This window comes from Pseudorasbora parva, chromosome 4, assembly GCF_024679245.1.
Source record: "Pseudorasbora parva isolate DD20220531a chromosome 4, ASM2467924v1, whole genome shotgun sequence".
NCBI classification, from domain to species: Eukaryota; Metazoa; Chordata; class Actinopteri; order Cypriniformes; family Gobionidae; genus Pseudorasbora; species Pseudorasbora parva.
This window is the reverse complement of record NC_090175.1, coordinates 41,715,976-41,742,477: the sequence shown is the minus strand read 5'-3', so window position 1 is coordinate 41,742,477 and position 26,502 is coordinate 41,715,976. Positions and strand designations below refer to the sequence as shown.

The 26,502-nt window shown below is 36.7% G+C and overlaps 1 protein-coding gene across 7 annotated transcripts in view; it reads right to left on the bottom strand.

The window, feature by feature from the left end:
- Window positions 1–26,502, bottom strand: part of ptprdb (protein tyrosine phosphatase receptor type Db) — a 112,391-nt gene that overhangs the window by 26,498 nt on the left and 59,391 nt on the right. For 4 of the 7 annotated variants that reach the window (XM_067441829.1, XM_067441828.1, XM_067441831.1 and 1 more), the window contains 15 exons: window positions 25,506–25,775; window positions 23,783–24,364; window positions 23,538–23,680; window positions 23,314–23,455; window positions 10,489–10,586; window positions 9,051–9,307; window positions 8,249–8,342; window positions 6,871–7,080; window positions 6,544–6,704; window positions 6,149–6,160; window positions 5,924–6,039; window positions 5,745–5,783; window positions 3,870–3,967; window positions 3,495–3,618; window positions 2,575–2,750 (listed from right to left, as the gene is read on the bottom strand). In XM_067441829.1, the coding sequence (XP_067297930.1) occupies window positions 2,575–2,750; window positions 3,495–3,618; window positions 3,870–3,967; window positions 5,745–5,783; window positions 5,924–6,039; window positions 6,149–6,160; window positions 6,544–6,704; window positions 6,871–7,080; window positions 8,249–8,342; window positions 9,051–9,307; window positions 10,489–10,586; window positions 23,314–23,455; window positions 23,538–23,680; window positions 23,783–24,364; window positions 25,506–25,775 (2,522 nt within the window). Of the gene's footprint in view, window positions 1–2,574; window positions 2,751–3,494; window positions 3,619–3,869; window positions 3,968–5,744; window positions 5,784–5,923; window positions 6,040–6,148; window positions 6,161–6,543; window positions 6,705–6,870; window positions 7,081–8,248; window positions 8,343–9,050; window positions 9,308–10,488; window positions 10,587–11,055; window positions 11,710–15,203; window positions 15,322–15,584; window positions 15,609–19,813; window positions 20,008–20,367; window positions 20,671–23,313; window positions 23,456–23,537; window positions 23,681–23,782; window positions 24,365–25,505; window positions 25,776–26,502 lie in introns of all 7 variants that reach the window. The other 3 variants (XM_067441832.1, XM_067441834.1, XM_067441835.1) reach the window with 2 other exon arrangements.

Here is a 26,502-nt window from a genome sequence, read left to right as displayed (position 1 = left end):
AGCCATGAAAACATAACATTAAAAACAAATTTCAGTGTGTATTCTGATTATTTCTCTGGCAGTAAGTAACTTGAGCAGCGTGTAGCTCTTCATTTAGATCTCACGATTGACAACGGCAGCAAGTGTTAATGACCTCATTCAGATATTGTTAAAAAAAAAAATTGTCAAGGTGAAATTGTCAAAACTGCGTCTGTCCATTATTTTCCAACAGCCTTCAGAGAGAGTGGGCGGGGATTTATATGACGTCCACCTGTGAATGCAGATACGATGGCTGATATGATTCTTAAAGGGATACTTCACCACTTTTCATATTAAACTGTTATTAAATTCCCTTAACTAAAACGAGTTGATACATACCTCTCTCGTCTGAGTGCGTTCACTTAATCTCTCTGACGCGCGGTGACGATCTGATAGCATTTAGATTAGCCCACTAAGCCCAGTTCATTCACTATGGTACCAAACAGAGATCAAATTAGAAGCCACCAAACACCTCCACGTTTTTCCTATTTAAATACAGTTACACAAATAGTTGAAAGATCAAGTATGATGGCATAAAATAAAACGCAGCGCTTTTCTAAGCGGATTAAAAAGAAGAACTATATTGTATGGCGGAATAGCACTTCTGAGAGTACTTTGACTCGGTGCAGTAAAAGTCCCGGCTGAAACATCCTCCCTCACATCTCCCCCTCCCTCCTATTGACAGAAATGAGAGAGGGAGGGGGAGATGTGAGGCTAAATGCTATCAGATCGTCACCGCGCGTCAGAGAGATTAAGTGCACGCACTCAGACGAGAGAGGTATGTATCAACACTTTTTAGTTAAAGGGATAGTTCACCCAAAAATGAAAATAACCCCATTATTTACTTATTAAGTCATCCTAGGTGTATATGACGTTCTTTCAGACAAATACAAGCAGTTATATTTATAAAAAAATGTCCTGGCTCTTCCCTGCTTTATACTGGCCATGAATCACAATGCAAAGAAAAATATCAATTTTTAAAACTTTAAAAACTGTAATCTTCTGCTAACTGTCGACCATGCGTTCACAAGACTGGTGTTCCAGCGTATGATGTAGGATGCAGGCGTGAGATCTTGTGATGAATGCGGAAGCGCAGAGGAGAGAGCAAGACAAAACTTGGTTCTTGCGAGAACTAGCATATTCTCACCCTAAGCCATACGCTGGAATACCAGTCTCTCGTGAACGCACGTATGACAGTTAGCGAAGTTAGAGTAAATCATGGAGTAATTTTAATTTCTGGGTGAACTATCCCTTTAAGGGAATAACATAGTTTAATATGAAAAAGCGGTGAAGTATCCCTTTAAAATGAGAGAAATCACTGCTTATGAATTTTTAAGCTTAGGCTTAAGAGACATGAACTAGTTCTTTGAAAAACATCTGTGACCTTTGATATGTCTAGTCTTCATGCTCTGAGTATGGTTTCACTAATAATAAACCAACATTTGCATAAAGCATGCATATTTGTCCATACACATGTTGATTATAGTATTAAAAACTTGAAATGATAATTTAAGGTACATTTAGAACTGATAAGAATGTGCGATTAAATTGTGATTAATCGTAAGTTAACTCATGACAATATGTGATTAATTCGCGATTAAATATTTTAATTAGTCGATAGCCCTAGTATGTGGACAACATCCAGATACAGGCAGCATGTTAATGCCAAGTGTAAACGCCTTAGTAGTTCTGTTCCAAAATCTAGTCAGTTGCCTACCTAGGCAGCCTTTTAGGCATCCTGATGCAAAGACTGCCATAGCTTTTAAAAATCTGTTACTTTTCTGATAGAAATATGATTTTGGCAAGCAGTTAGCTTTCTTGCTATTAAAACTTTATTTTCTACAGTTAATGTTTGCAAATACAGTACTGGTACTTAGTAATGAGAAGAATAAGAAGAAGAAGTGTTTCATGATACATAAATCAGAATATTAGAAGGACTTCTAAATGTGGCACTGAAGACTGGAGTAATGGCTGCTGAAAATTCCGCTTTGCAATAACAGAAATAATTTACATTTCAAACTATATTAAATGAGAAAACAGTTTAAATTGTAATAAATGTAATAATTATGGGTAAAATGGGTAAAAATCCTTCTAGCCGCAATCATTTGAATGGCAGTGTACATTGCAAAATTGCATCTTATATTATGGAACAGTGAAATTATTTACATTGCATTGCAGATATCTTTCAGAGAATGCATTGCAACAAGGTCAGGGAAAAAAAATCAAAAAGATGAAGTTGAGAAGTTAAATGGTGATTAGAAATACATAATTATGTTTTATTAAAGAGAAAAATATTGATAAATGTGGGTGCAGAGTATTTTTGCGCTTATTAGACTATTTTGATGTTAGCTTAGCAACACGCTAACAAGAGCAGCATGCTTTGAGGAGCTTGTAAAATGTCTTTCACATTAGTCAGTCACAAGGTAAGTGTGCTTTTTTTTTGTCAAGATGCTGCCTATATAGTTTGTAGACAGCAAGGATGCATACTAGGTTTTGGAACAGAGCTTGTGTTACTCCACACATGATGTGGTCTGTGTATGTATTTAGTGCTCTCACCCTGGATTTCTCCTCAAGTTTGGTGATCATGATGATATTTGCTGTGTGTTGTTCCCACACCATTCTCCAGAAATCACAAAAAGTGTCTGGCATGGGGCCCTGGGTGGCGATGTAAGCTCCCTGTCGGCGGTACCCGTCTATGAAGTTGGCATTGATGTAGTCACCACCCGGAACACCTGCATAACAGGAAGAAATGAAATTTAAAAAATCACTTTCATACATTTTAAAGGATATAAAAGAGATATATTATTCCATTGCATAAGTGGTGTCAAATATAATATTTAAAAAATAATTAACAGCACAAATCAAGGTCAGAAGTCCAGTGTGTAGGATTTTAACTGGAAAATGACAACAGGATGTTAAATTAAAATTTCTGCAAATGTATCAGTGATGATTTGGATCCCAAGCCATAAGGATCAGTGTTATTTTACTATTATTTATATTCAATCATAGTATTTATTAATATTTTGAATTAGCTTTTATTATTATATTTTTAGTTATCAAATTCATTTTAGTTTATGGTTCATTAATTTTGCTATGTGCATTTTAAAAAAAAAGTTTATAATAATAGTTTTAGTCAGATTTAGTACATACATATATTTATTTCAGTAAGTTGCCAAGGCAAAATTTCCAATTAAGTTTTTTTTAAGTCTATCAAATATTTATATTTTATTTGATTTCAGCTTCATTTAATTTACTGAAAATTACTTTTAATATTTTTTTGTTTTAAACAATAACAACACTGGTACAGTATGTGTTGATTTAGAGATAACAAACAGCAATGGTGCTAGATGCCACGTGAATAGGTAATAACTTTAAGTTGATTTCCCATGGTAAAACTCCTGTAAGATTAGAAAATGTATTATTTCTAATAAAAACACAAGAACAGCCATATTGAGATACTGAGCACATGTTCTCACCATCATTGTTGGAGAGTGATACTCTGGTGTGGTCGTAGGCGATGACGTTGGCATATCTGTTCTTTTGCTTGTTAATCTCAAGGTTAGACTGTTCCCATGAGAACTGCTGCCCTGGATCAATTGACTACAAGAGAGAAGCACGCCATGAATTACACATCACGCTGGACATGCCCCAAACTGTACTTCACATGTTACAAACATCACATGGCCTATGCAGTGAAGTTAGTGGACAAGCACAAAAAAAGTACATGAAAAAGAACTTAAAGCACACTATAGTATGCTGAAATGTGGTGCTAATACACATCATTCATCGGCCAATATGTTTGAAATGTACAGCCGCGGGGTGTGAATGTAACTGCGTGTGTGAGATCTGACCTCATACTCTTGAGAGAACCTCAGATTGTCATTGGCTTTCATCCTCTCTATGTGAGCTGGCAGTTCTGAGACGGACACTGGAGGGTGACTGGTCATGCCTGTCAATCACATCACACAAACACAAACAACAGTTCACACCGAGAACTCGGCACACTGCTGGACTGAGTGCTCTGAGCAGTGTGAGAGAATGTTAGTGATCTCGTCTATGTTTTAGCACTAGGGATCATAAGTCGTATGTGTTTTGAGGAGAAAATGTGTAGGAATTTGTACAGTAGGCTAGTGGTTATACCCAGTGAGCAAGTCATCCATTGACAGCAGGTAAATGCAAAATTCTACTCTCCTTCAATTGTTTTCTAAATGCAATAATACTGATGGTTTAGACCAATTTAAATGGAGTGATAGGTTTGGGCTAATTGTGCTTTAATGGAAACAGATATATGCTATATTTAATGTTTTAATACATTTAAAGGAATAGTTCACCCAAACAAGAAAATTCTGTCATCATTTACTCACCCTTATGTTGTTCCAAACCTATATGAGTTTTTTTCTTCTGCTGAATTAAAAATAAGTTATTTTGAAGAATGTTGGTGATAAGATAGATGATGATAGCCAATGACTCAAACTGGTTTGTTGTTTGGAACAACATAAGGGTGAGTAAATGATGACAGATCTAACATTTTTGGGTGAACAAACCTTTAATTTGCAGTGAACAGCAATAAATCAGGTAATTTCCTCATAAAATAAGAAAGTTAAAAAAAAAGACCAATAATTATTAAAAGCTCACAAATTTGCTAACAAATGCTGTAAAGTGATATGATAAGGCATCTATAAATTAATTTATTTAAATGGAATTGTTTATTTACTGTCTGGGAATAGTTGTAGGTCATTGAAAATGCAAGTTTTACCTACTCAGTGGGAAATATTTAGCAAAAATATTTTATTTTACTGAAGCAAACAGCCTCACAGAAAACTTTATTAAAATTATTGAATAATATACCGATTTTTGGCGGCTGTGGGCTGGGCTGTAGCACTGGGACCCCCTTAAAATCTCCACTAAGACATATTCACATCCCACTCTAAAAAATCTAATAAAGACTGAACAATACTGAATGATGTGTGGTGGAGAGTATAGATTACAATACAGTCAGAAATATCAAACAAGATAGAATTAGCATTGAAACTGCTGAATCAGATCAAATTAAACTTAAAGCAAAAATCAATATTGCTGCATTTAGAATATGAACTGAGAAGAGTTCATTTAATGCCTGGAATAGTTATCTAACAAAGAACAAAGTCATAGATAAACACTGTATTTATGATTACTGCAATCTTTATTATGAATAGCTTTATTAAAAAAATATCTGGTATGTCTTGTATTTAGAGAGCTTGTTCTATGTGTTTGTGTGTGTTTAGATCAGACTAAATATCCCCACAAGGATAGGAAAACCTGAAATCAATTATATTGAGGGGATCAGCCAACCATTCCCATGAGGAAATGACTTTATTAAACAATGTCATTAAAATCTGAAAATGCAGAAAGGTTTATGTGAGGGTTTAGAGGTAGGGTTAGGGGATAGAAAATACCACCAGCTAACTATAAAAACAAAAAAGAGCAATTCCAAGAAGGTCCTCACACCTTTGGTGCTCTGCCCTAAAAAAGGAAAGTTCAGCATGATGGAAAGTGTGTGTGCACCAGTGTTTGCTGGTGTGTGTAAGCTGGTTGTGATGTCCGTCAGAGCAGAGAGAAAAGCTTCACATACACCCCTGTTATGTTTCAAATGGGTTAAGAGGATCATGAAAAAAGCCAAACCAGTTACTGCATATGTGCGAGCATATGGGGGTGAAGCAGTTAATAGACTCCAAAACACAACTAACTTGATAACCGTCGATAACCGATGATAGATGCGCGCAAACCTAGAAAAGAGACAACACTGTGTTGATACCAACAGTGTGTGAGCATTAAAGGGGGACTGGAAAATTGATTCTTCAGCACTCTGTACCTGTGTGTGTGTGTGTGTGTGTGTTAGTGACATGTCTTTTCATCAGTATATTACCAGCCGTTGGGAAGTTGATTCTACGTAGCTCCACTGGGTCAGATGGATGCTGGGAACTCATGGCTTTACTGCTGCTGGGAAAGCTGCACTTCCTGCCTTCCAGCTCTGCCCGCTTCCTGTAACATCACACGCGTAGGAGCATTAAAGCAACACTCACTTAGTAGGAAATAGTTTATATTGCATTTCGAACATAATTAGATTTACAGAGAAACATAATACACAGACCTGTCTGGTTTGCTGGTTTATGCACAGATAAAGCAAGGGAAGACAAAAGAAATAGGGATCAATAAAATTAGCTTCTGCATAAGTAAACTATTAAACATCTATACATTTTTTTATCCCTTTGCTTATTATCCTCTCATTCTTTTCATTTTTTTACAACAGCAAAAAATAAATAATTAAAATGAATGAAACATTCAGACCAATATGTGAATCGTTCAAGAGATTTATCAAAGAGGATTGACTGGTTTCAAGTTTTACCCTACATAAAAATAATATCTAGCAAATAAATTTTTTGATTTTAGAACATTTAAGAGCATCCATTATTTTCCCCTTTGAGAACCCCCATTGATGTAATTTAACCTCATTCACTTTCCTTTTCAATTCTCCTTCTCTCTCACCTTTTAAAGAGGAGGATGAGGATGACAATGCTGATGATGAAGATGACAGCCAGCACTGGCCCAACCACCCACAAAAGCCCCTCCTCCTCGTCTACGATCGGCTGCGGCTCAACATCGGAGAACAGCACGGCATCAGAGAAAGGACTTGTGGAGTATACAGTCTGCGTGTCAATGATCAAACAGACGCATAGCATATTAGCATAAACATAAAGGTGTAGGGTTGTAGGCCCAATATTCAAAATATAACATTGTTTTTCATGCATTATTGCTTAAATATAGAATTGTGGACCTCGAAAATTAACAACATGAAAGAAAAGAAAGACTTACGTTCTGCCCCAGTTCAAGAATAGCCAGAACGAAGCACACATACTCCTGTCCGTTCACAAGCGGTCGGTTCAAAAACGCTCCATACACACGACCGTCTCCTAGTTTAAACTCGGCTGGAAGATTCTGGAAATGAGCGCTGATGTATGTTTTGGCCTCCGCCTGCCTCCGTAGACGCACAGAGCGACCGGTACCATTAATCTCCCTCAGTAGCTGGAGAAACCAGAAAACAGGACAAGGACATGACATGAGCCAAGTTAGCCACAACAGATGCAGATGCAATGCCTTATGCTGAACCAACATATGTTTAAAATTGTCAGCAAAAACAGTGAACGAATTGATGAAAATTGTAACAAAGCAAAAAAAAGTATATATATATATATATATATATATATATATATATATATATATATATATATATATATATATATATATATATATTATAAGGAACACCATACTAATACTGTGTTTGACCTTTAGAACTGCCTTAATTCTATGTGGCATTGATTCAACAAGGTGCTGAAAGCATTCTTTAGAAATGTTGGCCCATATTGATAGGATAGCATCTTGCAGTTGATGGAGATTTGTGGGATGCACATCCAGGGCACGAAGCTCCCGTTCCACCACATCCAAAAGATGCTCTATTGGGTTGAGATCTGGTGACTGTAGGCGCCATTTTTGTGCAGTGAACTCTTTGTCATGTTTAAGAAACCAATTTGAAATGCTTCGAGCTTTGTTATATGGTGCATTATCCTGCTGGAAGTAGCCATCAGAGGATGGGTACATGGTGGTCATAAAGGGATGGACATGGTCAGAAACAATGCTCAGGTAGGCCGTGGCATCTTAACAATGCCCAATTGGCACTAAGGGGCCTGAAGTGTGCCAAGAAAACATCCCCCACACCATTACACCACCACCAGCAGCCTGCACAGTGGTAACAAGGCATGATGGATCCATGTTCTCATTCTGTTTACTCCAAATTCTGACTCTACCATCTGAATGTCTCAACAGTAATCGAGACTCATCAGACCAGGCAACATTTTTTTCAGTCTTCAACTGTCCAATTTTGGTGAGCTTGTGCAAATTGTAGCCTCTTTTTCCTATTTGTAGTGGAGATGAGTGGTACCCGGTGGGGTCTTCTGCTGTTGTAGCCCATCCGCCACAAGTTTGTATATATATATATATATATATATATATATATATATATATATATATATATATATATATATATATATATATATATATATATATATATATATATATATATATATATATATATATATATATATATATATATATAAAGAATTTAAATAAATATAAATAGCAATATAAATTAATATAAAAAATAATAAATATAAATAAATTATGACATTAGTAGTACCTCATCAATGCTCATCTCATCTGGATCACTCCATAAATTCTGGAAGTTTCCACCTCTCTGTCTCTTCAGAGGGACAACCACAATGTAGAAACCCCTTCAATTAAAAACATAGTATTATATTAATATGGGTTAATCTCATGGAGAAAATATATATTTTCTGATTACTGATAAATAATTAAAATATTTATTTTGTTTAAAATCAGCATAAACTGAATTTAGTTCAATACTAAGTTTTATATATAGATTTGTCTTAAATAAATTAAAGAAAATAATAATTTTATCCAGAAAGGATGCATTATATTAATAATAAAAAGTGACAGCTAAATTTTCTATTCATCAGAATTCTGAAAAAAGTTTCAGTTTCCACACAAATATAAAGCAGCATAACTGTTTTAAACATTGATGAAAAAAAGCTTTTTTATTTTATTTTGCAAACCAAAAAAGTACATTAGAAGAAAGATTTCTGAAGAATAACATGACTCTGAAGACTGGAGTAAGAGCTAAAGAAAATTCAGCTCTGCCATCAAAGGAATAAAATATATTAAAATATATGAAAATATTTAATACATTAATACTGTTATTTTAAATTCTGTTAATATTTCACAATATTACATTTTTTACTGTATTTTTTATCAAATGGAGCCTTGATGAGCATAAGAGAGAAAATCTTATCAACCCCAAACTTTTAAACAGTAGTGTATATTTTATATATAATAATATACATTATTCAGTTGAGTTTGAAATTCTGAAATTTGGAATTCAGGATCTAATTTAAAGCTGGAAATAAACGTTTTTTGCTGACCTGACATTAGCCTGTCCCTGGACAGCAGGCAGCTGTAGGGTAGCGATGCTCTGAGAGCTAGTCTTGTCCAGGAGCTGGGGTTTCCTGGTCAGCAGGTTTGGAGCAGTCATGGCATCTGCGCGGTGCTGCAGGCCTCCTGTGCTATCGGTTTTACTGGTTAACAAGAAGGTGTAGAGAGACTGGGGCTTCAGCTTAGTCACTAACTTCTGCCCGAGCCGCCCATCCACCTCCACACTTTCACCATCACCATATGAGATCTGAGAGAGAAACAAACAATGGAAAAATATTAAATACACTAAAAAGGTTCCCCATGCACATACTATGTACTTATTATTGTTATTACAAAAACTTGAAAATAACTAGGTACTAACCCTACTAACCTGTAGTTACCTTATAATATCAAGTATTTTCTTAGATAAGTGAGCATTTATATACAATTCCACTTTAATATTTGTATGTTGCATGAAGGGTAGCGATGGAGAAATAACACACACCCCCAACATTTGCTAATAATATTGTCTATCACATAACCTAGCCATTATTGTGACCAGAAGATGACTTTAAATGATTTAAAATAAGACAAAACCAGCGTTAAAATAAGCAAATATATTTTTTAAAAAAGTATTCTGACACCCTGTTTCTTATTTTAATTCATTATCTTCTTTTAAAAGTGTGATAGATAGACCTAGAAAAAAATCATTAAAATCTTACAATCATTAAATTTTGATCACACTTTAGATTATAGTCCAATTCTCACAATTTACTATTAACTACGACATTTACCTCAAACTCATATTACTGCTTATTAACAGTTAGTAAGGTAGTTGTTAAGTTTGGGTATTGGGTAGGATTAAGGGATGTAGAATATGTTCATGCACAATAAGGCATAAATATGTGTTTTATAAGTACTAATAAACAGCCAATATCCTAGGAATGTGCACACTAATAAGCAGCTGAGCACTGGAATAGTAAAAGTGAGCATTGGACCCTAAACTAAAGTGTTATCGAAATTTCTATCGTAAATGTACATTTTTACAAATATTTTAGCATATTTTAGAAACTACTGAGAAATTGGGTGAACAAAATTTGGGTAAAAATTATATATATATATATATAAAAAAAACAAATCTAACAAATGACAGGAAACGTATTGGAAATGTTTTGCTTATAAAGATTGTGAACCCCGAAAAAAACAAACAGTCAGTTCTTTAAGGTTCTAGAATTAGCTAATTGTATTATTTTAATTATTATTATTATTTTATTAATTATTGTATTTTATTATGCCACTACTGTGAGAACCACTGCCCTAACACTTTTATACTTTTTCAACATCAGATTATTTCATGTTTATTAAGCCATTTTCTTCACGTAGACCCACAAACAGACAAAACCTGACTCCCGCAGACGCATACGCAACAACGTTTTTTGCAGTACTTACAATGAGAGAATGTGCTTTATTACTGGTGGTTCGTGATTCCCAGGTCAGCAGCACAGAACTCTTCATAGCAGCTTTCACTCTGAAGTTCACGGCAAACACTATTAAAGAGAAATAAAACAAAAGATTAACACGTCAAACTTCAATACTTCAGATCACATGAGCAGACCTCTGGCCTCCAGCATGAACAAAACATCAAAGACTCTTTTCAAACATTTACCACATCAGGTTATTATCTATAAAGAGTGCTGACGGCAGAAAAAAGGAGCTAGTCATTCTTTTCTCTTACTATAGGATATAAGAATGTCACTCTTTTCAAAGGCTTACCTTTAAAAAACTTGTTTTATGAGATCATGGAGCACTCCACATTTACCAAGACCCATTTTCATAAAGATTCTCACCTTTTATCTGCGCTTAGTGGACTACCAAACAAGAGACTCGGACCAACAAAGACAGACAAAAATGACCATACATAAAACAGAAAATATCCTTCCAGAGTAAAGAAAATGTTGATAAGGAAGAGTGGCCTGAAAGTAGATGTTTGTGTGTGAGAATATACATGTGTCATACCTTCCTGTGCTGGTTGTGTTTTGATGGATATGGGGAGACTATAGGGCCCAGGGCCGTGTTTGCCAAGCACGCACACTCTAGCCACATACTCAGTATTTGCCCTTAGGCCATTAAGAACCACTGTGGCCTCCGAAATGTCCGATTCCATGGCAATATCCGTGCCATTACTATAGGTGACAGCGAACCACACGCGGTAACCTTGGATCCAGTCATAGCTTCTTGGCCGCTCCCATCTCAAGATCACAGATGACGAGTTTATGTTTTCAGCCGTTAAGTTAGCCAAAAGTGGCACGGTTTCCTGCATGCTCACATTTTGACTGTCTGTTGTCCCCGGGATTGTTACCATGTCATCTGTGGTTGTTTGGACCACGTTAGGTATTAAAAGTGTGACCTGAGCGCTTGAACCATAACCCCATATGGTACGGGCTGCGAGACGGAACACATACAGCACCCCTGCACTCAAAGATGAGACGGTGTAGGTGCGTTCCTTAGCGTCTAGCTCCTGTACCATAAAGGAGTCTGAAGACGGGTCAGCCTGGCCGTATGAGAGCCTGTAGCCCAGCACAGGGGACAGACCTGCAGGGGGAGGCTGCCATTTCAGTATGGCAGTGCCATCCTCTGATGATGAGACTGTAAGCAGGGGCAAACCTGGTACTGTGGAGTAGAGAACAATACTTTAGACCAACACTAAATATGTAGCACTGTAGCTAAGTCATGTGTTGGGTTGAGTGAAATACTTGATTCTGTGGTGATTATAATGAATAGTTCACTCAAAAATTTTAATTATGTCTTTATTTTATTTGCCGCTCCAAAAAAGCACAATACACCAAAGAAGACAATGCTCTTTTCAACTGAATTACAGTGAACAGGGACTGAAGCTTTCGACCTTTAAAACGAAAAGACTCACTACAAAATTAATTAATTGAAAATCTTGACATTTACCATAGCTTTCCTTGGTGTATTTAGATCATTCTTTTGAATCAGAATCGTTTGATCCGGTTCACAAAATTGGTCTGAATGATTTGTTTTTGAATCGAAAAGTTCAACTCATGCCTTACAATTTGAAAAGTTAAAATCACACACTCAATATCCAAAAGAGAATCACAAAAAAAAAATCCACTTTTTAAAAAAAAAGGGTCATGAACTGAGAAATCTAATTTTCCCTGAGCTTTTTGACGTCATCATACTCTTCAATATTTCAGAACTTCCTTGTTTGTTCAAAAACAGCTTTTATTGTAACCAAGCGCAGCGAATGATTCATTGTGGAATGTGCTTATATAAGTGAAAGACTGCCTCTGCAGTATATTATATTATATCAATGCCTATTTCATCATTGCAACTTTGGGACCGCCCACTGGCATGTTAGTGAGTTGACAAGGGGCCTATTGCACAAAACTAGGATAAGAGATTAACTTGGGATATCTTGGTGATCCGGGCTCAATTTATCCGCTGTTAATATACGGTTATCTTTCGTTATCATTATTGTTCTTGGTGTGAGTGTGCCTTCAAGGTACGTTTACACGACAGCGGCGTACTAAATTTTGCATACAGATGACAAGATCACCAAGATATCCCGGCTTAATCTCTTATTCTAGCTTTGTGCAATAGGCCCCAGGAGAGAAGAGCAATACTGGTTTACTGGATTACTTTTCATAGTGTGGCAAAAAACTCTGCACAACGAGAAGAGGTGACTGGACCCCGAAGAAGATTGTGGAGAAGGACCGATTCCAGACCTTGGGGGACCTGCGGAAGCAGTGCACTGAGTCTGGAGTAGAAACATCCAGAGCCACCGTGCACAGGCGTGTGCAGGAAATGGGCTACAGGTGCCGCATTCCCCAGGTCAAGCCACTTTGGGCTACAGAGAAGCAGCACTGGACTGTTGCTCAGGGGTCCAAAGTACTTTTTTCGAACGTAAGCAAATTTTGCATGTCATTCGGAAATCAAGGTGCCAGAGTCTGGAGGAAGACTGGGGAGAAGGAAATGCCAAAATGCCTGAAGTCCAGTGTCAAGTACCCACAGTCAGTGATGGTCTGGGGTGCCATGTCAGCTGCTGGTGTTGGTCCACTGTGTTTTATCAAGGGCAGGGTCAATGCAGCTAGCTATCAGGAGATTTTGGAGCACTTCATGCTTCCAGCTGCTGAAAAGCTTTATGGAGATGAAGATTTCGTTTTTCAGCACGACCTGGCACCTGCTCACAGTGCCAAAACCACTGGTAAATGGTTTACTGACCATGGTATTACTGTGCTCAATTGGCCTGCCAACTCTCCTGACCTGAACCCCATAGTGAATCTGTGGGATATTGTGAAGAGAAAGTTGAGAGACGCAAGACCCAACACTCTGGATGAACTTAAGGCCGCTATCGAAGCATCCTGGGCCTCCATAACACCTCAGCAGTGCCACAGGCTGATCGCCTCCATGCCACGCCGCATTGAAGCAATCATTTCTGCAAAAGGATTCCCGACCAAGTATTGAGTGCATAACTGAACATAATTATCTGAAGGTTGACTTTTTTTGTATTAAAAAGACTTTTCTTTTATTGGTTGGATGAAGTATGCAAATTTTTTAAGATGAATTTTGGGTATTCATGAGCTGTATGCCAAAATCATCAGTATTAAAACAATAAAAGACCTGAAATATTTCAGTTGGTGTGCAATGAATCTAAAATATATGAAAGTTTAATTTTTATCATTACATTATGGAAAATAATGAACTTTATCACAATATGCTAATTTGTTTAGAAGGACCTGTATAACATAACCACCCAAAGGATTCTAATGCTCTGAATGTGCTTATTTATTTTCAACAATGTGAATGTCTCAGATGAGCATTATTTGTTTGTTCTATACATTTCACTGTGGATTCACTGTCACAATTTAGCAGCACAGGCTTTGCAAACATACTTTTACTTTTTTACGTTTAAAAGTATATACTTTTGAGTGTGTAGCAGAAAAGTATGCAAGCTTTGAAACATACTACTTCGCCATCTTTAACGGACTCTGTCACTGTGCATCCCGTCACCGTTTAACTGCCCTGTCAATCATAGTCAGATTCATCACAGTTCAAATCCTCCACATTCAGATTATCTCCTACCGTATGGGAGAGAAATGTAGCCGCACGTTGATCTGCCATTTGTTGGTCTTTAATGCAGAGACTCTCCTCATGTGTTTGCAGTTTAAATATAATGATGCATTTAAAAGTTAATGGCCAAACGTGCCATTACAAAAGTTCACAATGCTACTGCAGGTGAAATATAATGTGGACAACACTGAATAAATATATTTTTGTTAGGTTAAATACTGATAATTGATCACTCAATCCCCTTTATCTAAACTTCTATACTTAACCGTTGGACTCGTACATCCGCCATGTTTGTAGTTTTTCAACACTTTTTATCCGCGTTTGTAGTTCTAATCGAATCCTCGTCCAACTCGCAATGGGTTGTGGGCAATATCAAGCGTTAAGAGTGTGCGTCAATCTGTACTTCGAATTCTGACCGGAAATAGTAAACCATCCGGGTATGTTTGGAATACTCTTTTCAGCATTCTACGATTTGGGACATACTAATTCTATTTTCGAGTACTATTTAGTATGGATAGTATGCGAATTGGGACGCAGCATCACTCAACATGTCTAAAACAAATTAATTAAGATAGTAGACCACTTTAAGTAGTAGTACAAGTTGTTAGCAAATTGTGTGAATAATTTATGAATTTGAACTCACAGACTCAAAAATCTTGACATCTGCCATCATTTTCTTTCAAGCATTTTTAAGTAAATAAAAGTACATTTGTTAGCAAATAATTATTTTGAGGCAAATCTTTTCAGAGAATCATTTGATCTGATCTGCTTAGTGATTTTATTTATGAATCAAAAAGATTTCACACCTTACATTTAGAAAAGTTTGACTCAGAGAGGTTAACAGCTCACAGGAGTAGAAGGAGAATTGTCATTGAAAAGAGCATAAAACTACTTTAAAATGTTCTTCTTTAGTGTTCTGTGGAAAAATGGTTTTGGATTTGATATGATACATAAATGCTTTTAACTTTTGGGTGAACTTTCTTTTAAACTTCTCTTTAACACTGAGATTAACATAAGTGTGTATACCAAAACATGAACGTGTATGTATGTATGTGGGAGTGTGTACACACATGATGGTTTAGTTCTGATGACGATAGGCTTGCAGCGTGCTCCATCGCCTTTTGAGGTGAACGCAGCCACGGTCACAGAGTATTCAGTATTCGGCCATAAATCGGTCAAAATCAGGTCCTAGTAAACACATATATACTTACTAAAACACCCAAAGAAACTAAATGTTCGTTTTTATTTGAAATTCATTATTGAAATGTCATACAGATTATGTTTTTTTTCCCCTTTCAAGTATAGGAGCTGTACATGCCAATTGCCTAGATAAAATATAGCTGTCTGGAACATTACCAAGAAGGCTGCAGACTGTGAACAGATTTGCCTTAAAGGGACTTTGGTGTAAATATATTAAAATTCTGGGTCATGTTCAAAATAGATATACTCACATATTGTTTCGAGTCATTCTGTGGCTGTTTACAAAAATAAAAAAAACATATAGTAAAAATACATTTGAATGCCAAGATGTAATACGATTATTCACAACAACACAATGAATAAAGGTCTACGGAGAATAAATAGTGTGAAAGGTTCACTGGAATAATTGGCTCTTCGTTTCTGAGATAGTTATCAGAGGTTCTGTCTTAGCATGTGGATAATGCAGATACGGATGTTATCTGATGATTAAAGCAAAATGAAAGTCCATTTAGAGAGCATTAGCTGAGCTAAGAAGCCTAATTACTGACAAACAAACAGCTCATCCAGATCAAGAGATAGTTAGGATCTGCATCATGTTTCTAGTACCAGTATATGTGAGTACCGGTATATCTAGTACGTATATCCTTCAATTAGTGGCACTACTTGAACCCTTGAAAAATTAAACAATTTCAAACCATGTTTCAGCTTTATGAATACAAGTTGATTTTGGCATGTGAGAATTTTTATATTTTGTGTGATGGAAATTACCTTTTAATTTTTTTTTTTAAAGTGCCCCTATTTTGCTATTTTAAAGGCTTCTAACTTTGTTTTGGAGGTCTCCTATAACAGGTTTGCATGCATTTCATGCACAGCACCACATTTTTCAGTAATTCTCAAACAACACGATGGATGATAAATCCAATCCCTAAATCCCTCATTTCCGCAAGCTACTCTGCCGATTGGCCAGATGGCCCAGTCTGTTGTGATTGGTCTACCGTGTACAGTGCATGTTTCATAAACTAAACCCATTACCTCGAGCAGGACGTTTCTCAGTAATATGCTACTCAGTTTGAGGTACATTATGAGATGTTGCAACTGTAATTCCTCACCATCATCATTAACAAGAGCATGCCCATCAACAAACCGATGTGTATGATTCTAACTTATTGCGGTGTACATGCAGGAACTGTATCAACAATGCTGCATAAGTTAGCCGAGTACTAACGTGAATGACTTATGTAACATAAATGTTTGAAAAACAAATCTTGCTCCATCCTTTATCTTTACTCAAAGTATTAAAGGACAACTCTGGTGAGAAATGAACCTAGGGGTAATTACCAGATGGTTACCGAGTGGATCATTCTATGGGATGCGTTTTCATGAAAATCGAATGTAAAGAGTTTTATCTCTAAAAACAGATTCGCTTTTAACGCTTGTCTATGGGGCACAGGGCTGTAAAATTAAATCGCTAGTTAATACCACTAACAAGGCTAAAAATAGCCTCACTCTAACACAGTAGCATAATGAGGGTCCCTACATGCAAACCGAAGGATTGAGAACTTTGTAAGTGAACAAACAGTTTAATAAGAAGATACTTTATAAACACAGTACATTACGCGTTCACGGACAGGCGCCATCTTGGAAAACAGTCTCGACAAGTCGATCCACGAACGCTGTGCTAAGTGATGAACTGTGACTTGGAATCTCATATGGTCCGTTGTTTCCAGAAGCACTCAACGCGACAGAGAAAATAAATAAATACAAATAAAAATGTCCATGTAATTAGTAGATTTCACAAACTTAATTCCTATCGACCAGCTCACTTAGCACAGCGTTCGTGGATCGACTCGTCGAGACTGTTTTCCAAGATGGCGCCTGTCCGTGAACGCGTGATGTACTGTGTTTATAAAGTATCTTCTTATTAAACTGTTTGTACACTTACAAAGTTTTAATGCTTCGGTTTGCATGTAGGGACCCTCATTATGCTACTGTGTTAGTGTGAGGCTATTTTGAGCCTTGTTAGTGGTATTAACTAGCGATTTAATTTTACTTATTCAATGCCCCATACACTAGCGTTATAAGCTAATCTGTTTTTGGAGATAAAACTCTTTACATTTGATTTTCATGAAAACGCATCCCAGAGAATACTCAGTAACCATCTGTTAATTACTCCTAAGTTCATTTCTCACCAGAGTTGTTCTTTAAGCATGTCAGAAAACCTGCATTAATAGACACATTTTTAGGTAATAGTGGCCCACAGCTGATTAGCAGAAGTATTTCAGTAAGACAGTAATAACATAAGTTAGCTGGAAACTTGCACAATATAAAAGTATTTTGAACACCTGCTGGAATAATAATTCATACTTGCAGGCTGTGATTCTGGTACAAATAAACTGGGTACTGACCCATCTTTCAAGAGCAAGTGTTTTGAGAAGCAACCGTAATAAAATGAGGTTTGAGGGCTGGTCATGTTATTCGCGGGCGGACAACGTACAACATAAGTGGGCATCATACACATTTATTTTCTATTGAGGATAATTTTAAAGCAGCAGGATTCAAAATACAAACGACTCGTATAGGCGGTTCATAGTTGATTCTTTCTTTTGGGAGACAAAACATTTATTTATCATGCATTTTTTACTTTACAACTTTGCTGAACATTTACATTCACAAACAGATACATTACACACTGCATGAAAGGGGATATTTGAAAAACCATAATAGTGGCACTTAAGTTTTTAGACAAAGAGAAGTTGGATAAACCTTGTACTTATTAAATATATATATATATAATATATAATACTTAGTATATTATAAGAGCTCATCTTTTAACATGTTGGTTGTCACTGTTGTGTCAAAAGTGTTGAGGTCTTTGTGCAACCTTCTCACACTATATCAGAAATCTTTGGTTTGTAAAATAATTGTACCTTTAGAATCAAAGTTCACTTCACTTATTAGGTGTCCTACAGAAATATATGTGGCTAACAAAATTGTTTTTAACATGAAATCTGTGTTGCCTTTTATTAATGTATTGGCTGAATGTACAGCAAAAAAAAATGCTTTTCTTATTTAGTATTTTTGTCTTGTTTCTAGTCTAAACATCAAAAAATTCTTAAAACAAGAAGTATTTACAAGCTAAAGTAATTGTTTTGTCTTGGGAAAAATAACTCAAAATTAAAAAAGTGTTTGCTTAAAATAAGAAAAATAATCTGCCAGTGGGGCAAGCAAAATAATCTTAAAACAATATATATATATTTTTTTTGCTCACCACACTGTTAGATTAGTTTGCTTATTTTACTCTCTTAATTTTGAGTTATTTTTCCCCAAAACAAGACAATAATTTGTACTTGTCTAGTAAATGTTTCTTAATATAGGAATAATGTAAGAAACAAGACAAACATTCTAAGTAAAAAAAATTCAACCAAAAAAAAGGGGGCATTTTGCATTTAACAAAGTATACAACAAAGTAGTGTTACAAAGGAAGATTTTTAAAGGTCCCATTCTTCACGTGTTTTCGAAGCTTTGATTATGTTTACAGTGTGCAATATAACATGAGTTCATGTTTCGTGTGTAAAAAAAACAAACAGTATTTTTCACACAATTTACTTATCTGTACAGCGCTATTTCCTCTGTCCTAAAAACGGCCTGATGATTTCCATGTTCTATGAAGTCCCTCCTTCAGAAATCCGTAACGAGTTCTGATTGGGCCATTGCTTCCGGTGTTGTGATTGGACAGCAGCTTAGCGCACTTTAGCCGGATAGGTCCCGCCTCTTACCATAACGGGGAGATGCAAGCGCTGAATGCGCGCTCTTGTCCACGTGGGAGAGCAACAAAACCACGCCCCCTATTTTGCGAGTTCTTGTGGGCGGAGGGTAAGTCAACAAACGGTTCTAGTGACGTCATTACATCCCTGCACTTCCTGCTGTAGTCCAAACCGGCCGTTCGCTGTAGGCTTTGAAAGGGAACTTCTGTTAAATAAAATATCTTGCTTGGCTTTGAACTTTGAGCTTTATAATTTTACAGGTATTATTTATGCTCTAACAGCAACATTACACACTAACTAAAGTTTGAAAGATGGAATCGCGAAGAACGGGACCTTTTAAGAAAGAAAAGCTAATCTGAATGCACCAAATGGTGTGTTTTACGTTTTCAAAAACTTTACCAAAAATATGATTTAATTTCTCATGAAAAGTTAAATTTACTTACTTAAACACTTTACTGATTTACTGAAAGTTACTTATTTAAAAGTCTGCATATGAAATTACCATTAAACATTATTTTAAGATTTTCTAGGCAACAGAAAAAAAAGTTCTTTGATTTTGGAACATCTTGGTGTTTTGAGAGTCCTTGATTTTTTGCGCTAAAAAATTATTTTAACAACAAAAATAGACACCTCTAAAGAACAGTTGCATCACATTTTGACTTCAGAAGGGTATTTGTGTGTGTGTGTCTTTGTGTCCATGAGGTGAAGTCTCCTACCTGTGGGTCTCTCAGCAGGTGTTCCATAATTCTGGGAGAGACTGTTCTCTCCCCTGCTGTTCGTCTGGCGTATGTCACCTGGTAACCACGGATCTTTCCATGCTGTCGCTCAGCAACTGGAGGTTTCCATGACACTCTAGCAGAGGTGGCGTTTAAGACCACCACATCCACACCCCGCGGTGGTGCGCTGGGCACTAAAGGGGCATTTTAGTAAAGGACATGTAGTCACAGCTGAACATTCCTTTCAGCTCACAGGAGAATGACATAGAGGGTCGGGAAAAGAGGTATGGGGTTCAAATATCTCGAGAAATCCTTTGGGAAAAAGCTTTTGCCATGGAAAGGGTTCTGAACATGTTATCACCAGGGTGAAAACGACTAAAATGCAGTTATTTATGCAGATGGAAAAATTCTGAAAGAAGGAAATCCAAAAAGGAACTTGGGAGAAGTCGGAAATACAGCAATCATAAGCTTCAGGATAAGGCAAATGCTGAAGGACTTTGGTAGGTGAAGGAAGGAGAGGCTCAGCTTCAGGTCAAGGTTCAAATTTTACATACCGTCTTCCTCTGTGCGGACCAATATCGGCAGGCTCTCAGGCCCTTGACCTGTGTCAGCGTGGGCAGCAACTGTCACAGAGTACAGGGTCCCTTTCTTCAGGCCCTCTATCCGGTACCGAAAACAGTTAGATGGGATGTTCGGGATTCTTTGCACGGGGTCTTTCTCCCGTTCCACTGCCACATATCGGATGGAGTATCCTGTTACGATTCCGTTTTCCTCTGTGAGGGGTGGAGCCCAGCTGAGCAGTAGACTTGTGGAGGAGGGGCTTATGCATGTGACTTCCTGAGGAGGGGGTATGGACTCTGATTGGGCGGGTTTAATTGTGTGTGTTGAGGCAGCAGTGGTTAGTTTACATGTTGTTGTGGATGATAATGTATGGAAATGTAATGAAATCAGAGGAAAACAAAAAACACATAAAAGGACAAAATTGACACGTAAAATGTAGTGTCACAGACAGGTAAAATAAAGCAAGACAACAAACTGCAAATGATTGCCCACATATAGTAAAAACAAATACACTCAAATACACAACATAAAACTTACTTGTTTGTCTCCTTCTTTCCAGATCCTTTCATTAAGTGTCTTATGTTCTTACTTGCTCTTTACACTTTACTAAATTTTCAATAGCCTGACAGCTGTTTGTTGTATCTTTTCTAAACAACAACTAACCAGTAGTGTTGTGTCACGTCCGAATCCAAGTCTTTACAGCCGAGTGAACAAAGGCAATAAAAAAACATGCTCTCTTAAAGGTGGGGTAAGTGTTATTTCAAAATCATTTTAGAAAAAGGACTCGGGCCGAGTGGAATAACAAACTTGTAGCCAATCAGCAGGTAAGGGGTGTGTCTATGGTGAGACGAGAGGCTCAGTGCGCATCATTATTCAAAACACACGAGTCACACAGGACGGACATTAGCCAAGAAAGAACTAATATATGCTGGCTTTTTCTTGAATATGCTCGTGTGACATTGTATTGTGGCTCACTTCAGCGATGATAAAGACCCGTTCATTTCCACACCGTATGAAGCATCTAAATCCCCTCACTGCTTCAAGGTTTCAAGCATCAGCTCCAAAGATGTGTCCGACAGATAAGATACTATACTCTGTATGTATGTTTGTTTCCTCTTTTCATCTATATAACCCTTATCCGGTCATAATTGAAATATGTCGTTAGCTGGACTATCAAGCTTGTGTTCTATCGAGTTGTTCAAGAGAACGATTTGTGTTTTTGTGATCGCTATAACTCTAATCTGGTCATAATTGTAATATGTCGTTAGTTTTACTGTCGTGCTAGTGTTCTATTGAGTTGTTAATGAGAACAGTTTGTGTTTTTGTAATGGAAGAAGTGACTTTTTCATTGAATATTCGACCTGGATTACTAACACAGAGATTCTGCCATAGTCGTTGCCTGAGTTACGTATGTGTGGGGCGGAGCTATCACAATAGGGCCAAGACCCTTTTTGGGGGTAGGGGCGTGTTTGTTTTGGTGATTTGAAATATCAACAACGGTTACCAGATAGCACTTACCCCACCTTTAAACTGTACTCTCTGTGTGTGGAGAAATCACATTCATTTCAAGTGATTCAGTTCATACTGACCATTTTAGTGAATAGGTACACAATTTATGACATCATTTATTTAAATGCAGCTGATTATTACTATGTTTCTAATGCAGTTATAATTTATATAAATACAAATTGGGGTGTTTTATAGTTTTATTACCTGTATTAATTTATTTTATTATGCCTAATGATTCCGTTCATTAAATGCTGTCACCACATATATATATATATATATTTTTTTTTTTATATAATATTTTTTTAAAGTAAAAATACTGTGCAATTTAAAATACTAAAATAAAAATACTTTTTTTTCTATTTGAAAATATTTTAAAATGTGGTCATGGGTGTCGGAAGCAAAAAATGATGTGGTTGGGGACTCCCCCAGAGATTTTTTACTGGAGTAGATGCCACTTATATTAACTGCAAATAGCCAGCCTTGTTTACTCAACATCTGGGTTTGGGCCAGAACAATTTACGGAAGGCACCAAATTATTAACATTGGGGTTAGTGTAGGTGTAAAACACATGATAGGAAGTTTTGATGCAAATCAACCCAGGGTTCATTCTACTCCCCATCACATATTAGATCAATAAGGCATTTCTTTTCAATAAAATTTTAAGAAAATATTCAAGAAGTGGAAATAAAGCATCTAACTTGTGCTTAAAAATAAAGTGCTATCGGTTAGGGTGTTCTCTCTGTAAAGTGTTATAAGTGAACAGACGTGCTGAATTAGAGAATGTAAAAGTTAGTGGGTCCATTATCATTAGTCTTAAAAAGTCCCACCAATATAATGGTTCTGACACCCATGTCTGCGGTGGCTAAGCTGAATTTTTAAGAGCCAATTTTCTTTCAAATCTTTGAAAAAACATTATAATATGCTGATTTGGTGCTCAAGAAACAGTTCCTATTATTATCAAAGTCGAAAACTTTTGGTCTGGATTCTCTGATGAATAGAAAGTTCAAAAGAACAGCATTTATTTGAAATAGAAATAACATTATATAAATGTCTTCAACTTATCAATAATTCATACTTTCTGAATGAAAGCAAAAAAGAGACCGCAAAATTTTGAGCGGTAGTACAAAAAATTATCTGACTGTAAAAATGAATGCTATTGTCTCATGGTTATACAGTATATGTTAAAGAACATTTTCCACTCAAATAAGAAAAAGTTTCTTGCTCAAAAGGCCAAGCTGAAAAGTTTGCTGGTTAAGATGGTAACCAGTATGGTGTTTATGTTGAAGCTGATTGAGCAAGGACATCTTGCTGGTTAAGCTGATTAAGAATCCTGCTGGCACACCAGCTTCCGAGAACACATGGCTTGCTCATTTAAGCAAGGAGAAAGGTGTTTGTGTCTGTTTTATATAAAAGCTCTGCACAGTACATACGTGTCTGTGGAGTCTGAACGGTGATTTCACTGGTGAATGCCCCCAGGCCGTGTTTACTGCGTGCTGCCAGTTGAAATATGTAGGTGGAAAATGGCTTCAGATTCTTCAGCAGATAACTGGAGCTAGGATCAAATGATATTTTCTGCAAGAGAGGTTTAAAGTAATTAGCATTAAACCAGACACTACAAAATGAACATGTTTTGTATGCGTGTCTGTGTGCGTACCTGCTCTGGCTGGTCTCCAAGCCTGTAAATGAGCTCATAACCAGTGATGGCATCTGTGCCGCTGTGAGCAGGAGGAATCCACGACAGATGAATGCTGGTCTCTGATTTCACCTCTGCCTTCAGTTCTGTGGGCTGGGATGGGACTAGAGATGAGTGGAGGCAGAAAGACAATGCTTTGAGAATGATGCAACCGAAACAAAATAAGCTGTAATATTAGAATCTATAAAATAATCCCAACTTCACACCTCCTGTTTTGGCAATAATGTGCAGATCGCTGGAAAGAGGTCCATCTCCAACTGCGGTAAAGGCGAGCACTCTAATATAATATGTTTTGTTCGGTGTCAGGTCTCGTACGTTCAAAAAATTAGCCCCTCGAACCATTTCCTTCTCCCATTTGCTCACGGACAGTGACGAATCTGATGTGTAATACACCCTGTACCCAACCACCTGACCGTTGGCTTCCTCTGGCTCCTCCCACTGCACCATCGCCGTGGAACCACTCAGCATGCGACCTCTGACACGACGAGGAGGGGAACTAGGCGCTTGTTCGGCTGTGCGAGCTTCCACGGTCTGACTCGGTGGGCCACGGCCAATCGAATTCACCGCCACGACCCGAAAATGGTAGTGCGAGTAGGGGCTGAGTCCACCCACGCTGTAACGAGTTGTTGCTATGGCATCAATTTCTTTAAATGTGTCGGTAGAGGAGGTGGGGCGATACTGAATGATGTAATAAGAAACAGGAAGTGGATTTCCGCTGTCCCACATCAAAGTAATGCTGGTGGCAGATCGCTCCATGATAATTGGAGTTCCTGGAGGATTGGGAAGGGCTATGGAGTTGAAGAAGGAGATCAATTAATTAGGGAAAATGTATTTTAAATATTAAAATATACATTGTGTGCTGTGTAATATTTAAGCAAATAAACTACAGTTCAAAAGTTTGGGCTCAGTAATAAACATTTATTAAGAAAGGATACATTAAATTGATCAAAATAATTTTTTACAAGAAAAAAAATCTATTTAAAATCAATAAATAACTTCAAATCTATTCAACAAAGTATCACGGTTTCCACAAAATATTAAGCAGTACAACTATATAATATAATATAATATAATATAATATAATATAATATAATATAATATAATATAATATAATATAATATAATATAATATAAAGAATGTTAGTTCAACTAATCAGCATTTTATAAATATTTTATTTAGAAAGGATCATGTGACACTGAAGATTGGAGTAATGGATAATAAAAATTCAGCACTGATATCACAGGAATAAACTACATTTTTTAAAATATATTTAAAAAGAAAATATTTATTTTAAATTGTTATAATATTTTACTGTAGTTAAGACCAAGAGCAAATAATTACAGACTTGGTGAGCATGAGAAATTCCTCTCTAAAACATTTTTTTTTTCAAATCTTACCGACCCAAACTTTTGAATGGTAGTGTAAAATAAAATGATTTACTTTCAGAAAAGGTTAAATACTATTTAATAGCATTTTCATTTACTATCATTAAATTAAATGACATACGATAGCATTTTAAGGCATCATAGACATTCCTAATGCAAACAATAGACAGCTATTATATTGCCTCCTACAATAGCTAATATTTGCCAAATTCTGAAGCAGAAACTTAAGCAATTTATATGCTTATTTCAGCTTGTTTGCTCAAAAAAAAATTAACAAGCCTTTTGATATCAATGTGTTTGATGTGCACTCCAAGTGAGCCGTAACCTATGATGAGTGCCAAGTCACTGACTTATAAGGTTACAATTTAGTTAGCCAGGCAAGAGACAGCAAGGCAGCTCACTAGGTTTTGGAACAACTATCAGCCACCCTGCTTCCTTACTATTAGCTCTGCATATGGAACATATTGTTTAACTAAATGTTATTTTCTTCTTCAATAACATTAAGCATCTTCTTTGACAATCTTTTACCATCACTCTGGTGTACCTTTAACTGTGATCTGGGCAACAGTTTCAATAACTCCGAGTGTAGACATTGCCACACACGTGTAGTTGGCAGACTGGCGTACATCTGTGAGCTCCAAAACATTTCGCCCAATAGGCATGTCATCTTCTGGTGTCAAATCCTCGGCTCCCAGCATCCATTTGACATATGGCATGGGAACGCCCACTGCCTGACAGGAGATATTCACACTTCCTCCCGGCATGATCTCATAATCCATCGGTGGCACTGAGAACCGAGGAGGGATGCGACGCACTGAGGGTGTGAAAGACAGTGAGCCATTTACTAACTCATGCTAAAGACATTATTAATGCTACAGAGAGCACTGCGTCTAATATGATACACCCTTAGGGTGTTGGACGCTGCAGGTTATTAATATGTGATGTAGAGAAGACTGCGATAAGATGTGTCTCCCTCACCTCTTCAATGGATCAAACTATGGCTCATTTTTATCAGGTGACTATATACTTAGATTTAAAAAAAAAACATTAAATACAGCTGCCTGAGAGATGCAGAAAGCATTGAGAAAAGTGCTAAACATTTTTATGCAAGGAAAGGAGTTTTTTTTTCTTCTATTGTCTAAAAATATATTTCATACATATCATACATTTAGGTGAAATACTGAAGTACAAATACAGGTACATTTTGCTAAGGGTGCGCCAGATAGTGAGGTTGTCTTTTAAATGATGAAACAAGTTTTAAAAATATTGGATTTTACTGGCTGGTTTATGAAAATGCTAAAAATAGAGGGGATCCATTAGTAATGTTTGTAGTTTAACCCCTTTTTTGGTAATGTTTTATACTAATACACAGATCAGGCATAACATTATGATAATACTAATATTGTGTTGGTCCCCCTTTTGCTGCCAAAACAGCCCTGGCCTGTCGAGACATGGACTTCATTAGACCCCTGAAGGTGTGCTGTGATATCTGGCACCAAGATGTTGGCAGCAAATCCTTTAAGTCCTGTAAGTTGGATCGG